The sequence below is a fragment of the Coloeus monedula genome (assembly GCF_965178545.1).
Source record: "Coloeus monedula genome assembly, chromosome: 1".
Classification (NCBI taxonomy): Eukaryota; Metazoa; Chordata; class Aves; order Passeriformes; family Corvidae; genus Coloeus; species Coloeus monedula.
The window spans coordinates 88,162,686-88,178,942 of record NC_138781.1 but is presented as its reverse complement, the minus strand read 5'-3'; the positions used below and the strand labels follow the sequence as shown (position 1 = coordinate 88,178,942).

General features: G+C 45.0%; 1 protein-coding gene across 2 annotated transcripts in view; it reads right to left on the bottom strand.

The window, feature by feature from the left end:
- The window catches only part of VWC2 (von Willebrand factor C domain containing 2), a 58,847-nt gene extending 43,481 nt beyond the window's left edge, over positions 1 to 15,366 (bottom strand). The window contains exons 1-3 of one of the 2 annotated variants that reach the window (XM_082278098.1): positions 15,155 to 15,366; positions 13,267 to 14,048; positions 6,430 to 6,559 (exon numbers count right to left, since the gene is read on the bottom strand). In XM_082278098.1, the coding sequence (XP_082134224.1) occupies positions 6,430 to 6,559; positions 13,267 to 13,980 (844 nt within the window). In that variant the 5' untranslated portion in view covers positions 13,981 to 14,048; positions 15,155 to 15,366. Of the gene's footprint in view, positions 1 to 6,429; positions 6,560 to 13,266; positions 14,049 to 14,798; positions 14,996 to 15,154 lie in introns of those variants that run through there. The other variant, XM_082278099.1, reaches the window with a different exon arrangement.
- Between the last annotated feature and the right edge of the window lie 891 nt (positions 15,367 to 16,257).

The following is a 16,257-nucleotide window of genomic DNA, read 5'->3' as shown; positions in this document are numbered from 1 at the left end:
CCCTGCATATACAAGCATTCAAATGCCTGAAGTAAACACATTAGAAGGGAGCAAATCACATTGGTGCATACTGTGTGGGTGGAACTGGGAATAGTTTGAAAAGATTTCTTGTTCATTCAATTACTTTTTAATGTACATTTCATTTTTTAAATAAATGAAATACTGTTTCAATCTTATCAACTAGAATTTACAATCATTTTATGGTACCTACATTTTACATCCAGAAGAGACCACCTTGACCATCTGATTTGATCCCCTCCTTAAAATGCAGACTGAAGCAACCACTCTGGCTTTAAAACTTCTGGATCTCATTTGCTCTATATAAATCAGGTGCCAAAGCATGACTGAAAAAGTATTTAAAGTGACAATAGAAAGAGGAAGAGAGGACAATCAAAGGCACTGCTTCCTTAAATTTTACAGTGTGACACTCCTGATGTTTGTGATAGTCCTGCCTTGACCTCTACCTGGACAGCAGCATGATGATACTTCCTTCATTGCTGAGATTAAGGCATTTATGGTCAAGGCCATATCATATTTTATTTAAACACACTGCAGAAGGACGTGGAATTTTACAGTTCAGATTCTCCATGGTACTTGAGCTAAGCTTGGGCTTCAGGGAAGAGCAAACAGCCAGCTCACCTGAGCGCTGCCAAGGTGCAGCTTCCCTTTATCAGCCCAGAATAAACATCTTCATCTTTCTTATGGCCAGACAGGCCTCTCAGCCCAACCACTCTCCAAGCCCTCTCTCCACCTGGATTTTTTGAGGGATGACAGGGGCAACAGTACTGCATCAACCAGCACCATTTTTTAACAGATTTGAGTCCTGAAGTGAGACAAATTCCTGTTGTATGAACAGTAGCAAAAGGGGACAGCAGCTCTGCCAGCCATGACCACGGTTTTGCTCCCTTGAGAGCCCCTTCTCACAGATGGAGGTCCCACTTGCCATTCAGCAGCAGTCTCAGGTCACCTTGGGCCTAAATCCTGCAACTGTACACAAAGGTCCTAAAGCAAGTTTCAGCGAGTCAACCTCACAGCACAGAGATACAAAACCATCACCACTCACCCTCCCCAGCCACAGCACATTAGGCCTGCACTTCACTAACAGCAATCATTTCAACCAAATGATGCATGTATTTCAACCATAACTATGAATACAAATACCAAGTAAGGTCCTGACTCATTCCACCCAATGTACCTGAAATGACTGCAATCAGAGTAAAGTCTCCCTAGTGCACAGCCAGTAAGAATAGACATCTTCTGCAAATGTTACAGCCCTGAGAATCCTCCAGGCATCAATGTTTTTATTTTTGACTGTACAGCTATGAGCCTTTGCCAAAAGGAGAAGCTCAGTTGTCCCTGCTGTAGACAGAGAAACAACACTGACATACAGATAGATAAATGATAGGAAGACAACAGGATCCGCTTCATTTTATCTGGGGCAATCTTTCAGCCATATAATGAAATAAAAATCTCTTGGGGACCTTAGATCAAAACGTTTTTTGGTCTAGCAACCACAACTCCCCCTCAGGCTCCACGTGGGTTACAGGTTTAATCTCATCTTCCTGCAAAGGCACCGGCAGGAGTGGGGCCACCCTTGACTCCATCGGCTGCTCCATGGCTGCAGGCTTCAGGCAAAACAGACAGACTTCAGCTGTGTATGCCTATTAGGGCTCTAATGCTGGGAATAGCAGCAGAACACACAACCAAGGCAATTCAATCTAGAGCAAGATAATTCACTACCAGTCTTACCCCCCACCCCTTTCCACAGCGCCAAATGCATCAGTGACAAGTACCCCACCTTTTCTCAATGTAAGGGCAGTCGTATGCCCATTATCTCTACCCTTAACTCTGCACAAACTGTAGATGTGACTGTACTTGAATCTGAGGTTATTGAGATCACTGTGAACAGGGATGGCTTCTGCAAAAGTAACCACAGTGCTAATACTGTAAAGCAGGATGGAGGTCTGAACCAGGCACCTGTTAGCTAAGGCAACTTTCTGAAATCAGATTTAACTTTCTGGATGTTTTTTCTTGTGGCTGGTGCTGATGTTTACCAAAAGCATGGAGCTCAATGTGTCAATCCACATGGGAAGGAAGCCTCTTCTCCATCCCACTCTGTCCTCACCCTGTTTCCTTTCAGGGCATTTATAAACAAAAACCAGCTCCCACAGTTATAGTGACTTGAGACATAAAAAGCAGGAAAATTCCCATAACCCCAAGATCTCAGTGAGGTGTTATCTTTTGTCCCTTCTATATGCTACTTTTCAGAGTAAATGTTCTTTTAAAGCACCTTGCTGTCCCTGCCCACAAAGGAGGAAATAATATCTTCAGCTATGGAAGCATCCAGGCTTCTTTTTGAAAGTCAGGATGCGATATAGAAGATTATTAAATACTACACATACAACTATTCTTTAATTCCACAAGTCTTCCATTTACCACTTCTTACATTCAAAGCAAGTCTGCACCTACACGTACACAGTTGTGTAAGCCCTATGTGCAGTTACACATCCACCCCTCCTCGTAAGGGTTGCCAGCAATTTTGTGAAAATAGGTCAGAGAGGTCAGCTACATACCCTCCTTCCCACAAGAGATAAGGTGCAGTGTCTCACACCTGTCAAGACAGTGAATACATTAATTTCTAACAATCACAGGCTTCTTAACTGGGCATTTGTGTATGTTCTTACCAGTGAGAGGTAGTTGCTCAGTTCTCACTGTCGGGTCACTGCTAGCAATCTGCAGACCAGGCAAGTTGGGAAGGTGTTGTATGTTAAGAAGTGTCAGGAAAGGGAGAGAAATCAGTTTGATTATGTGCATTTTTAACACAAAAATGCTAGTAAATGTAGTGAACCCAAACATCACCTCCCAGTCCTTCTTGCTCTACTGCAGATCATGACAGCAGTTACCTCACTCGGATCCTTTCTGTGGCTCCAACTTTCCCACCGTTCAGGTTATATGGCTGAGCTCCCTGTACATCTCCCAGAGCTCTTTTGTGTCACTAACATGATGTCACTAATGCCATCGCTGTAACAATCAACCCTGAAGCACAACATGATGATTGTTTCTTCAGCTCACATTCACAGCACATTTGTTCCAGCAGGCTTGAAAATGAGAGGATCAGGCAGGCTAGGTTTTCCTGCTCAGTAGGTTTTTGCTCCAATCTAATTAAAAACATTCAGCAATTCACTGAAGTTCCTAGAGAACTGCACGTGTACCACACTTTAAAATAAGCTCTAAGTCCTTTATTTTTTTAAATGCACTCCCCAGATGGAGACGTTTCCTCAGAAGTTTTTTTGTGATATTATACTGAAGCTGCTGAACCAGAGAAGCTGCTTCTGAGCTATCTTGGTCTTGTTGTTATTGCTAATGGTTTTCTTCTTCATCTAAAAGCTAACAAGGAAAGCCACTGTTGGTTCTCTGACATGCAGAGAAGTGACAGTACAGCTCACTAGAAACAGGCAGCTGTGGTCACCTTGGTCTGAAACTGGGTCAGAGATGCCAGCTCATGGTTATACGGGAGAAATATGCAAGGAATATTAGGGATTCAGAGGCTGAGGACACGACCATCGTTTTCTTGCTGGCAGAAGTCAAGCAGCTTTAACAGCTCTTAGAAAAGGCAGCTTCCTCACAACAAAAGGTATGTTTCATGTACAATTTTTGGTAACTTTTCCTCATTTCTGGAACAAGTGTCAAGGAATCTATGTGAACAGCCTGTCAGAGACTGAAATATTACAGTTTATGACTTAAACATTTTCATGAAGGACTTTTAAAACTGTATTACAAAAGCTGCAGTGAAGACTACTGCACCCTGGATGGGGCCCTGACTGGGGCCTTACATGGCTCGCTGATGAAGATAAGATAAAGTAACAACTCAGGGCTGGGGACATTCACTGAGCACAGGCTTAACACCACCAAAGGTGGAGACCACAGCCCCAGGGCTATCAGCTGCCAGGCTTGCAGAGACCCTCCACCTGTTGGGGGGGTAGGGGGAGGAGAGGCTCTGGGTATCTTGGAAAAGCCTCTGATCAGAAGCGCAGTGACTGCCCATCCTCCACTGTGCAGAGTCCAGCTGAGGGGTCCTCACCAGGGGGGAGGAAGCTTATCCACAGCAGAAGGGGGTGACATGGCCCATCACAGGGCCCCCCTCAAAGGGGTCCCCAGACCCTGCACCAGAGCACCAGAGATGATGCAACAGACCCTCAGTGCTGCAGGGGACAGTGTCAAGCTGGCCCCTGCAAGAGGAGGCATGTGGGTGTTCCCACCTGGCCCACAGTGTGTATTAATCCACGGGATTCTGTACTCTTCGGCGTGTGGCAGCGTGGTGTAGCATGTGGTGGCCATGGTGGCGACAGGGGACCCTCACCACCATCAGACCAGATGGAGGGGAGCAATGAGACGTCGTTGGGACCCTCGGATGGGTGATATGCTTCCACCTAATCCCTGTCACCTCTCCCTGTTCCCCCACCCACACTTCTTTTTCTTTCTTTCCTCTTTCTTTCTCTTTGCCTCTTTTATTATTAAATAAAACACATCAATTTTTTGGCACCAACATCTAACTTCATTTGGTTTTAATCTCGTTTTGGGGTATATTTTGAACCTTCTAAGTTCTTCCCGAGACATAATTTTCTTTACTCTTCTGGGTTTAAACAGGATCGTAACACAGCCAAGCCAAGCCCTGCACTGCTACACCACCTTAAGCCAAAAGAGAGCCATCACTGGGAGACTGCCACTACTGTGCTTTATGTTGCTGCTTGTGGGAGAATGTGTGCTGATGGAAAGTCCATCCAGCTCCAAACACTGTTACGATAACTGGACAAATTCAGTAGGAAAGACTACAGCGTCTTGACGTATTCTGCTTATAACTCTATCCCTGATACTGGAAACAGACCTTTTGCCAGCTAAAGTCACTTCGACCTGGGGAACTGTAGCATGTCACATACAACGCCAGCAACATTCTTGCCATCAAACAAGTGCTAAAGGATCCTTCTGACTAGCTAGCTATGATATCACCAGCTTCCAAATTCAGACTTTCTCAGAAACTGTCCCTAAATGCCTCAAAAAATGCCTGTCCTCATCTCCAGAAACAAGAGTGCCCTTAAGCTGTACAGCCAAGAACAAATTCCTTCAGGGTTGTAACAACCAATTAAGGGATGTGAAGCAATTACTTTTATATCCATACAAATGAAACTCCTCCAATGCAATTAACAATCCCTTATCATCTACTATTGAATTTGTGGAAACCATATGCTGTACACTCACTCCTCCCCCAACTTTTCCACAATTTTAATCAGTTTGTTTTAGCTAATGTAATGAAACCTACCTATTCAAGGGAAATAATAGATGTCTGCACATTATCTGAGTATTTCTAAATGTCCTTTTTAATTTTAAATATAATTTCATTTGAGATTTTGCAGCTTTCATTTCTATTAATAAATTATCATTTCTTCTATATAAGTGATGAGCTAGTATGTCATGTAATTTTTTTCCTCTAAATAGACTAAGACTTTGATCTAATGCAAGCCCTTGCTGGGAGTAGAGAGACTTTCTGTCTAATTTAGTTATGAAAAATATTCAATTAAACTTCGGAGTTTAATTCATTTAGTTATGAAAATTAGATGAGCTCAATAAGGTACATTTGATTCGTCTTAAGAAAAAAAACCAAATCAAAAAAAGGAGAAGAATATCTGAAAGGGAAACAAATATGAATGGAGAACAAAAGTAGCTTTCCCTGTTCATGTTGAAAGGTGGATAACATGAAGAGTCTGAGTTCCATTTTTGTGCCTATATAAAACACAGCCACAATGAGTTCATGCAAATCTTATATCCAAGAGATACATGAACAGCTGGTATTAACATCTTAATTGTCTCTTGGGTAACAAAAATCCCCATAGATCATAACTGAGTCCATCCCAGTCAAGGGAGATCTGTTTCCTCACAACAGGATTACACCATCCACACAAAACTCTTCTCCATCTCCACTCGAGGAAAAAGAAAAATATCTGAATTATTTTTCAAAACCAGAACAGAGCAATATGTGTCACAGTATCCTGCAGTGGTAGGGAGAAGAAGAGAGATCCAGCAGGTAAGAACTGTGCAGCAAGATTGATTTATTTAATTATTTTACAAACTCTTTTATAGACTTTTTTCTTCATAGTCTAATTGGTCAAAGGATCAGCCACCCCTTGGGGTGATTGGCTAAAATCCTAAAACATCCATTGTCAAAATATTTTTCTACTGTACCATAAACAAAGGTTTGCAAGGTCGCAGGTGTTCATAGTTTATAGAACTCTACAAGTATCTTCCGTGAGAGAGAAAAGTATCTCACGGGACTGGGAAGAAGCAAGAAAAATTCTTGCTAGCAGCAATATTTGTACTCACAAACATGGATCTCTCCGACAGAGGCCTCCTCCTACTTTTGCAGCCATCACTCACCATTTTTGCAGATGGGACAGCACTGGTCAGGCTCATACACGGGATCCACACACTCGGTCTGGGGACAGGCTGAGACCGTGCACAGCACCTCACCGTTGCCTTCACAGCGACACCTTTCACACGGAGAAACCTGAAACACAAACCCAGTCACCCTTTAACTCCTTCACTTAATGCACTCCTGGAGTGTGCAATGCCCACCTTCTCATCTGCAATGTTCTTTCCTTCACATCTTTTTCCTCCCCACTCTAAAACAAATGGGTTTTGTGGCCTAAATAATGCAGAGCGCAAGACTGGGCTCCTGCAAAATTACAGAACTACAGCAGGAAAAAAACCCCAAAACAAAGCAGGTTCTTCTCTGTACCTACACAGCAAATGGGAAAGTCAGAGGGATGTTGAAAACAAGAACAGTGAAGACTTTTAATACAAATAAAACAACAATTACCTTATTGAATCTCTAATGAACTTCCTGAAAATTAAGTTCATAATCTGGTTTAGTTCTATTAGAGGTTCAAAATATACTTTATAGAAAAATATTCTATTTTAAGAAGAAAAGTTTTGCTAAATGAAGTTAGAAGCTTCTTTTAATGGAAAACCTTACCAAGTTTTTCAGGTTTGAAAGTATTGTGATAGCAGGAAGTTAAATTTTATTGAAAACTATATTTTTCAAAGAGAATTCAGGAAAAAAACACATCCTTTTGAATTCAGGTGTTTCCCATAGGTTAACTGTATTTGGACCACTCTTCTAATACTCGTAACTTTCTGAAAGGAAGTTGAAATTCAAAGAAAGGGGTGAAGGAAAATACCGGTAATCCTTTATACCTAGTGAAATGTTACTGGCTTTGAAGAACTCTTACACAATAGGAATACCATGAAATAGTTACTTGAAAGACCTACTTCAAAGAAATTAATTCTGAACAAAACAGTAGCAGGACTCTCTTTAGTAAAAAATGGACTTTGAAATGTCTGCAGTTCCCACATATACAATTCCAGCTGTCCTCTTCAGCATTCCTGACCAGGCGCATCACACTGCACTGCTGACATCCTCATACCACACAAGATAGAGGGAAGCAAGGATGTGAAGAGCAACAAATGCCATACTGTAAATCTCATTGCTGCACTCCAAAAAACCACATGGGTACCCATGCTCAGAACACAGGATGAAAATGCAGCTGAACGTTATTAGTGATCCTCTAAATCTATAATCTGTGCAGATTACTGGTTTACTTAAGGAGGAGGTTGTTCTTTTTATGGACCCTTTTTCATTCCAGATTCTAGCTGATGCAGACAACCCCCTCTGCATTTCTCCAATAAGAGCAGAAAAAAATAAAATCTAAAAAAGAAAATAATTATTCGCTATGAAGAATCACCCAGATGTCTAACTTGGAGATCATCTGCTTCTTCTCCCTATTTTTTAGGCAGCCTATCACATTTTTTCCTCAAATCCATTCTCTTCTTACTTGCCTCTCACATCCTTCTCACTTCCAAAGTTCAAACATGTGGATGCTTGCACAGCATCATCTCCAACTAAATGCTCATTCATGCTTTGCTACTTCCCTTCCCACCTGCCAAAGCCGCTATTTGCTTATGCACATATCTTTCACGCCCTCCCCTCTGCTTAGAAAGCCTAAATAGGGTCTCTTGCTGTGTTGCTTTCTGCTTTTATTACTATTATTTATTTCAGATTTCCTTTGCTACCTACTCACTTTGTGTTTTCTCTTTGCTTTACACTCTACCAAGCATAACACCACAGTGTATGTTTATAAAATCCTACACAGAGGCTGACAGCCCAGTGCAGCAGATCTTTGTTACAGACTTTGGGACAACTTCGTCCTGTAATTGGTTTTAAACTGCCACATTCACTTCCAGAGCTGGAGTGTCAGCAGACGAGGAGGTTCCTGATCCAGTGCTCAGAGTTGAAAGGCTCAGGTATTTTAAGTAATCACTTGAACCACATGTGAAGTTTTGAGTGTCAGCAAACCTGACATCCTAAGTACTAAGTCAACAATAAGACTCCTTCCTTCTAGAGTTACATCCAGAAACAATACTTACTAAATTATAAAAACATAGTTTTTAAGGAGGACTCATTTTTTTTTTTATATTATTTTTAAGTAATCCTACTTGATCAAAGGTACCAGAACTCAGTTCCAAGGATCAGGATCAACAAGCCAAACCTACAGCTTTCAATCGATTTTAACACTTTTTGCCATGACTTGGAAAAGATGCAAATTCACCAACCATCAAAAGTTCAATAAGACCAGTAGCTACGACAACAGAGGTTCCTTAGCTCAGGACACTGCTTAGTAGCTGTGTCATTCAATATTGGAAGTGGTGTAAAAACTAAAGTATCTGATCGCAATCAGGAAACAAGACAAGCACACAGATGCTATTCCTAAAATCTCTTCTCTGTAAAATTTAAGCATGTTCTAATTAAATAGGTTTGCTAGATTTCCAATTTGACAAAGGCTGAAATTCTCAGAAAAGTAAGTCACTTGATGAAGCACTGAAAATACTATTGATTGAAAAATAAAGCTGATCTAATTCTTATCTAATAATGATGATTTTTAATACACATTTCTGTCCTATACAGCACATACACCTGAAAACTGTATCTTTCATGAACAGAGTGCACTGTTAATGTGATACTGCCATAATGAAGACACTTCTAGTGTCATAGATCATGGGATTTCAGGGGAATACTTACATTACACCCTTGGTAAGCATGGTCATCTGCACAACCCACCAATCTGAGTAATGGCAGCAGTGATAAGGAAGGTCCCCACGAGCTTATTTCTAGAGAGATCTTTTCAGGCATGTAAGTAAACCACAGTGGCTGCTAAAATGGTATCAGTGTCAGCCATTATCTGTTCATCTTTGGACTAAACAGTGCATTCTTTTTATAGATGATCATGATATAGCAGGAACTGTAGAAAACCCCCACTTTCCACAACTTAATGGCAGCTCAGTACTTGGAGACATAATCATCATTAGAGAGAGAGAGAGAGACAGACAGTAAGACAGCATGTGTATGTAACAGCAGCTAAATAAATCAGAATGAAAAGACCCATTTGGTCCTTCATTTCCCCTCTCTACTCATGCAATGCAAGCACCCTCCCTGCTGCACAGTTCCTAGTGGCAGTCAACGCAAGGAGCATCCCACTTGTTCCTGTGGGAAACGACCAGCCCAGCAGCACTCAACACTCAGCACTTCTGACATAACCAGGCCGGACTGGAAATAATATCACCTATCAACCTCTCTCTGAAGACTAATGATACCACGTCTCCATGGTCTACAGATGAAGCTGTTAACTCGATAGCAGCAGCAGTTCTGCCTATGAAAAAACTGCAGGAAGGCAACAAGAGGCAACAGAAGTCTTGTGTATTCACCATGCAGCCACAAAACCTGTAGAAAATAGAGTGCAGATGGCAAAAAAACCTACTTCTTTAGAAGTTTCTAAAGGGAAGTTTATGAGGAGAGGTACAAATGGACTTGCAGACATTGTAAAAGAGCAAATGCACTATGGTATAAACCGCTAAGTTTTCCACTAGTGGGGTGTGAGGAAAGCTCTAGCTTAGTAGGTTTATCCAACAGCTTAGTGCAAATTTTCATAATTAGGAAGTGACAAATCATTCGTAGTCCAAGGGAATTTGAGGCTTTCCCCTACTCCCTTCCACATGTCAAACTTTAATTAGAAAATAAAAAGACATCTAAACCAAACCAACAAAAAAGCTGAATTAAAAATATATATACAACCTACAATCGGTTCCTTGAGCCTTGAAAATACCTAAATTAAAAAACAAATGCCCAAAACAATCATAATCCCAAACTTCCTTGCTTTTGCACTGGAATTTTTACTAATATTTTCTTGCCACTTACACAACTCAGGAGAACATGAATGGGGTTACACTGGCAATAAACATACCAGCCATGCTTTTACTCCTCTCTGTCTTCAAAATACCTCAGTTCTTTCAAAACTCTTTTGGGCTTGTTGACTTCCTGATTTCCAAGTAATTTACCCATAAAAAACCCCAATTTGCTTCCTCATGGTAGAAAGAAAATTCTAAAAGACACAAAGCAACAACTTTCAAAAATATAGATCTTTTCCAAAACATTGCACTTCTGAAGATAATGTATGGCTCTGGTAAGACTTTCTATGTCAGCCCTCATTTTCAAATTTTACTTGAAAGATTTGGACCATGTGCTTTAGAAATCTCCAGCTTCAGTGCAGAACTTTATCCCCATTGCGTTTCACCAAACAGAGGTTTTGCTACCAGTTCCACTCATATGGATGCTGTGATCACACTATTCTGCCTCACAAAACCCACAGGGGACCAGAGTGGTGCTGATGGGAACAGCTTTATGAGACCTTGTCCTTTCCCTACACCCAAGTTGTGTTTTGTGTTGACATCCATGTCCTTTTTGAAAACAGAAAAATGCATGCATACGTGCACACACAAGAAGAACAGACTGCAAATCAAAGAAGAAACACATGAAACCTCAAATTCCCTGGCACACTCAGCTTCTGGCTTCAGTCAGGGCAATTCTTTGCCATGCCAAGCCACATCGGAATTTTATATAAGCAGACTCACAAACTTGCACACATAATTAGACATCTATACATAAATGTTTGTGCAAATAATGTCACTTAAATTCTAGGAGGTCACCTTTTTCTTCCTTCAGTGATGGCTGGCACTCTTTGCCACTAATAGTAGGTGCAGACACAGAGAAAAATCACACCGCTATCCATTTACAACTCCTTCCCTGACCTTGATCAAGAGATAGCATATTAGTAACCTCTCTAAGACCATCAACTTTAAACTCACGAAATTACCTTTGAAGCTGTGTGCAACTGCATTTTGCAATTGCTTCCACTGAGCAGCAGCAACCTGACTACAACTGCACCTCGTGTTGCCAGACAACTCCACTGATTGCCGTGGCCTGGGCAAACAGCTGCATTTACAGCTTGTGCTCAGAATATTGGAACCAACACTGAAGCTCAACTGAAAAACAAGGTTCTCACATAGGAAAATAATCAGGCTGCAGTTCCACTGCCTAACTGCATCAATAACTTGCTTGTCCTGAGCAGACATCCCTTCTCAGTCGTGTTTCCAAAGCTGAGTAAAAGAAGGCGGAAAGGGAACCTAATTTTCGTTAGAGGAGGATACGAAGAAAAGGGCCAAAAGCTGAATGGGGTTGAAAAGAAAGCTGATAGCCTAGATCTTTTCAGAAAATTTCTGTAAATGTCACTGTTCAACACTCCATTTTTACCAAGGCTGCCAGCCATATTCAAATGTACCAGGGAACATTAAGGTTCTACGCTCACTACACATTTAACACAGTATTTTAGGCTTGCTTTATAGCCATTAATACAACACCACTACATAAACAGGCTAGGAAATGGAACTCTGTAGAAGAGTGTGAATGAAGAGCAGGGAGGAGCCTTTAAAATTCTTTAAGACTCATTAGTCTTTAAAACTCTGAGCTATGAAGAAGGTGTGGAGAAGCTTCATCTTTTGGCCACCCCCGAAGAATTAAGTACGCTGGGAAAGGAAGGATCTCACAAGCCATCTCTGAAAAGGTCACACCAACTAGCTGCTGTTAGGGCAGCTGCTCCCTCTTAAGAAGAAAACTGCCACCCTGAAGTTCAATGCAGTCCTTGAGGGTGACATGGAAAAAAGGACGATGATACAAGTTTTCTGCCATACCATGCAATTCACCAGTGCTCTACGCATTGCTGCCTAAAAAGGGTAAAGGGCAACACTGTTATTCATTATGGAGAAAGTAGTTCTGCTCCGTTATTTATTTTCCCTTAAATTGAAGAACATGGAAAGACATTATGAACCAAAGTTAAGTCTTCAGGAACATGCAAATACCACAGACAGCAAATAAGGCAACTTACTTTCAGCATTCACAAATACATTTTCTTTTTCTCCATCCTGAGAGGGGCTCAGCTTCCAGAACCTTGAACTGTATTTCATATTCCCCTCAACATATTCAGCATGAAACTCTCTGGCATATTCAGAAATGGGTTTTGCACCAGCTCTGTATCTACCAGTCTTTCACAAGCAAATTCACAAATCATTCTTAGAGCCTGGTCAGCCACAATAAAATACAAAATGGAAAAAGACAAGGTAAACAACCAGAAAACTGGGCCCAACTCCACAACTTTTGAGTGCACTGTAACATCTTGCATTTTCAATGATAATGACTTTGCACAACAATGCTTAAAAAGACCCTACTCTAAAAGGATTTCCCTGAACATAAAGCTTCTCAAGTCCTTTCTTTAAGTATCACTGCAACCTAGACTGCAGACCATGCTGTTATTAAAAAGAAGGTCCATTCTCAGAAAGCAAACATTATGCAACCTTGGCAGCACCACTTAAATAGTTAAAAAGGAAAAAGAAACAACTGTTAGAAAGTAAGGGATCATCGCAGAGTGATTAATAGGAATAGAAGACAGCCCACAAAACCCTGCTTGATCCCTGCAGGGCAGAAGTTTACCAGTTAATAGTTAAATAAGGAAACAAACGTACTGCTGAAATTTTTCATAAAATCCGTAACACCACCGAGTAGCATCCTTCCAAGTAGCATTTTTTACTGTAAATACCAAAGGAATTAATAAAGATCAGCACCCTCATTCAAAAATGTTAGAGTATCATAGAGCAAGAAAGGTCATGTTTAAGGGGAATATTTTACACGACTGCAGAAGTAATATTAACACAAAAATGAAAAAGAGGAGGGGGAGACCCAGAACACCCTCAGAGAAAGCAGTTAAAGAACATAATACCACTTTAAACAAGAGAAGAATTCACAAAATGACTTTTGGCTTCAGTCCTTACCATGAACTCCTCTAGGGTCTGGTAGGTTTTCCCTCGGAACTCGCAGTAGTTCTTCCTCTCCTTGCACTGCGGGCAGCACTGCGTGGTGTCCACATGGATGCAACGAGGGTGGAGCCTGGGGCACTCGGGCTGGATACATAGCGGGCCCTCCTCAGTGCAGAGGCAGGGGCAGGCAGAAGGGCCCGGCGCAAACTTCTCCCCGATGGCATAGACGAAGCCGCTCTCGTCCACGCAGCCTTTCCCACGGTAGTCCGGATAGGCGTACTCCTCCGGAGGCTCGGGAGTGACACTCGCAACAGATGCTGGGAGAGATGAATCTTCAGCCACCTGAGGTTCCTCAGGAGCAGCATCCCTTTGCTCCTGCACTTGAATGCTCCCAGATTTACTGCTTGTCCCCTGGCTGTTCCAAGCCTGTTTTTGCTTAGTCCAAGACTCCTTGTTCGAGTAGTTCCTGTTTCCTTTGCTCTTCCAGTCCCTGCCACCCTCCTCCCTCCCGCTCCTGCCGATCTCATTCATTTTCCCTGGACCTGTCTGGCTGTCCCTTGTAGATGTGTGATCCCTCTTTTCCTGGCTCGCCTTTATCTCCTGTTTGTCTTGAGCCTTGGCCAGTTTTTGTACAGGTACGGTGGAGCTACAGAGGGCAACCATGAGGCAGCAGGTTACGAGAAGAGAACTAGAGAGAGCTCCAATTGCCATTGCAGTAGAGCTGGGCATCACCTACTGCATCCCACAGGGGACACTGCATTCACATCGGAGGGAAGCACTTCATAGATCCACAATCCCTAGGAAAAGAAGGATTAGGAATACTTCAGCTTCTGCACTTCTTCCCCCCAGCACCCCGCCTCGCCTCCACCGATGCAACATCTCAAATAATGTGCAACCTGCCTCGGTAGTTTATGCAAAAGGCAAACAGCCTGCTGCTGCATCCCTCCTCCCCCGCTCTGCCAAGTCTTATAAATAGCAGGGCTCTGGACACGGACCGGGCGTCTTCGTCTCCAAGAGAGCACCACGCAGAACTCCGGGGAGTCAGCGTTTGCAGAGGCAGGTGCAGGCAAAACCCGGAGCACTTGGGAGTTATTTTTAACTTTCAGATGACAACATGTGAAGAGGACGGACGCCCGATGAATTAAACGGAGCTCCCCAAAATCCAGCAGGGTACGGAATAGAAATTACCCAGTTAAGTGCTATTCACTATATACACACACGATGATTTTCATTAACCTCTTATTCAGTCTGAAGTACGCTAGTTGGGGTTTTGTTTAAATACCTACCAGTGAGCACGTTTCTGTTGCAGACAACTAAAACCAAGCACACTAAAGCGAGCAAACTACCTGCCTTCCGAACTACCCAAACCAGCACACACCACCTCCTCTTCCTCGCCCGTGTTCGAAAGGCAAGGGAGAGCCGCTCCGAGTTTCCGCAGCCGAGGCTCATTTAACACACATCCTCCAGGAGTTAGCAGCGCTCCCGGCTCCTCTCCCTGAAACACTGCACGCCAAATCGGAAAAAAAACCCCAAACCAAAATACGTACACTACTCCGGCCACTCAAGCACTGCCGCTGCAGCCTGCCGGCACGACCCCACCTCCGCGGTACCGCTTCCCAAAGCCATTCAAAAGCCTCTCTCTCTGCCCGCCCGCCTCCTCGGCCCTCGGCGGTGCCACCGCGGGGCACAGCGCTCCGCCCGCCCGGCAGCGCTACCCGGCCCGGCCGCCGCGGGGGACCCGGGGCTCCGCGCTGCCCGCCCAAACTTTCCGGAGGGCCGGGCAGCGCCGCCCGATCCTCTCCCGGTGGGGCTGGGCGGGAGCCGGGCCAGCCCCTTCCCCAGCCCGGCCGCCTCCTCCGTGGCCCGGCGCGACGCCTCCCTCCCTGCCTCTCGCCGTCCGTACCTGCGCTGACGCCGCGCTCAGCCCCGGCGGCGGCTCGGGGCGGCGAGCCTCGCCCCGCGCCCGGCCCCCATGGCGGGGCCGCGGGCGGGCGGCCGGCGGCGGCTTGTTGCTGCCCGCTCGCCTCCGCAGACCTGCCGAGCCCGCAGCGCGGCGCGGCGGCCACAGGCGGTCCGGCCCCGCCGCCCCGGGGACGGGCTCCGCCGCGGGCCCCGCTGCTCTCACATGGCGGCCGTGCGCCGCCGTCCCCGGGGGCGGCGGGGCAGGACGGGGCGCTCCCTGCCTCGCTCCCCGCCTCCCTCGGCGCCGCGGGTGCGGGCAGGGCGCGGCGCGGGGAGGGGACTCTGTGCCCGCCGGGGGGCGGCAGTGCCGCGGCCCTGCCCGCCCCTGCCGGAGGGTGTGCGGGGCGGGGGGAGCCCGCTCCTGCCGCAGGGCCCCGCCGCGGCCGCGCTCCGGGGACGGCGAGCGGCTGTCGGGAGATAAAGCGGGACAAGACGGGCGGGGGGGGGGGTGGGGGGTCGGCCCCGCACGCCGGCGGCTGAAACTTTTGGCGATGTGAGGAGCGTCGGTTCGGGACGCGAGCTGCGCGCTGCGGCGCGGCGGGGATGGGCGCTCTCCCCGCGGTGCGGGACGCGCCCCCGCTGCCGGGGCCGGGCGGGCACCGCCGCGAACACCTGCGGATCCTGTGGCGGACCCGCCCCGGGCGCGGACAGGGGCGGCTGAGCAGCCTTTAGTCGGGACGGGCGGGCTGTGCCCGTCTGTGGCTGCCCGCGCCGCAGCATCCCGCAGGACTCTGCGTTAGCGCTAGCTTGCCATAGCAGCGAAGTGCTGCGTGGTTTACTAGCTGAAATACTTACATTTTTACATGGCTGATGGACAGTTCTGAAGTTAAACATAGTTGCATTTTTCTCCTTTATACTTTCTTGATACCAAAAAAAAAAAAAAAAAAAAAAGGACGGAACGGTCTGTTAATGAACTGACTGCTGAAGGAGTGTCGGGGCACAAACGTACAAGAAGAGCTAGAGGTTCTCTTGTTCAGGATCTAAGCAAGGGCTTGGAGCTCAAAAGGTTATTTATTTATGTAGTTATTTATTTTTATGCTGCAT